General features: G+C 45.3%; 1 protein-coding gene across 1 annotated transcript; it reads right to left on the reverse strand.

The window, feature by feature from the left end:
- Positions 1-195: 195 nt before the first annotated feature.
- Positions 196-936, reverse strand: LOC149074894 (ubiquitin-conjugating enzyme E2 Z-like). Its single transcript, XM_089245973.1, has one exon. The coding sequence runs from the start codon at positions 934-936 to the stop codon at positions 196-198; it is 741 nt and encodes a 246-aa protein (XP_089102099.1).
- Between the last annotated feature and the right edge of the window lie 434 nt (positions 937-1,370).

The raw sequence follows: 1,370 nt of genomic DNA on the forward strand, positions 1-1,370 counted from the left end.
ACTTCATATTATTGTATACCATCTCATAATTCATGAACACACTTTGTGCGTTGATATAAGTCTCGATTATAACCAGAACAATCCAACCATTTTTTTTCTTCTTATACTCGATTTATTCTACAATATGTATAATCCGGCTATCGAATCGAAATGCTAATTAAGACTCGGGGACCATTCGATGAATCGCCTTAAGCGTTAATTCTCCCCCTGTGGTTCATCAATTTGTTGAGCAGGCGGACCATTCATTTTGAGCAGGATCTCCTGTTTGATTTTCTGAAGCTTCTCCTTCAGAGATGGGTAGTCGAGATCCTCTTTGGTCGTTCCGGGGGCAGTCCAAGTATTTTTCTTTTCGTGCTCGTTGCAGACATTCAAGTAGAAGTCGTACTTCAACAAGAAGGACTGTTTCATGGCTTCTCTTAGGACAGCGGGTATTCTGAGCGTTTTCTGCTTCTTGGATTCCAGCATGTCGCAGACGAAGGTCTTGATGGTCAAGTACCTGATCCTCTCGTTCAATTCCGGCTGGCCAATGAACGGCTCCCCGTTGAGCAACGACTCGATCTTAAGTAGGAAGTCTTTCAAGGTCATGTACGCATCCCACCAGGGCCAACTCTCCAGGTCACCCTTCACGCTGCTGCTCCCCACGGTTCCGTCGGTGAAAAAGTGTGGATTCATCAAGACGTTGTAATAAGCGTCGGGTGCTGCCAACCTCGCAACAGGCGATCCGAACGGATAGTTGGTCGGGAAAGTCACGCAGAAATAGAAGAATCCGCCCTCGTACGGTGTTCCTACCGGTCCTTTGATTATGACGTGCACGATCCTTTCGTCCACGATGCTCGGCTGCGTGCATATCCCTGGTAGAGGATTTTCAGTGATATCTTTAACGTCGTGTTTGATTCTATTCAAAGCGATCATAGAGAACATGCGCACTTTTGGCATGATGAATCGAAGAATTTCACCACCTTTTCTGAAACTACGAATTGGAATTAGTCACTGCGAGAAAAAGTTCTGAAACTAAAAGTGAATCGGATGGCAAACGGAACGCGGAATTCCTACGCTACTCTCCCCTCATAAATGGCTGATGCTTCGGATTCATTAACCGCTCAATCCTCGTGCTCTCCATCAAATACACCGAAAACAAACCGGTGTAAAGGTAACTAAAAAATGACATCACACACAGTGTATATCCTTTGGGAAATACGCAGCAGCTACGCTTTCTTTTATTCTAGATCGGAAGAGGTTGGGCACTACAGAAAACCAACTCAGCCGACATAAAAGACAACGATAACAATTTTTCACAATCAAAAATCACAAACGCCAACATCTGGGGGGGGGGGGGGGGTGCCTTTCTACAGTGTTGCCAACCAACAGTC

This window comes from Pholcus phalangioides, unplaced genomic scaffold (assembly GCF_987345545.1).
Source record: "Pholcus phalangioides strain wild (caught in Gottingen) unplaced genomic scaffold, Ppha-v1.0 ptg000016l_1, whole genome shotgun sequence".
Classification (NCBI taxonomy): Eukaryota; Metazoa; Arthropoda; class Arachnida; order Araneae; family Pholcidae; genus Pholcus; species Pholcus phalangioides.

Excerpts from the sequence above, each read along its gene's own strand:
- LOC149074894 (XM_089245973.1), bottom strand. The coding sequence starts at position 936 with ATGCCAAAAGTGCGCATGTTCTCTATGATCGCTTTGAATAGAATCAAA.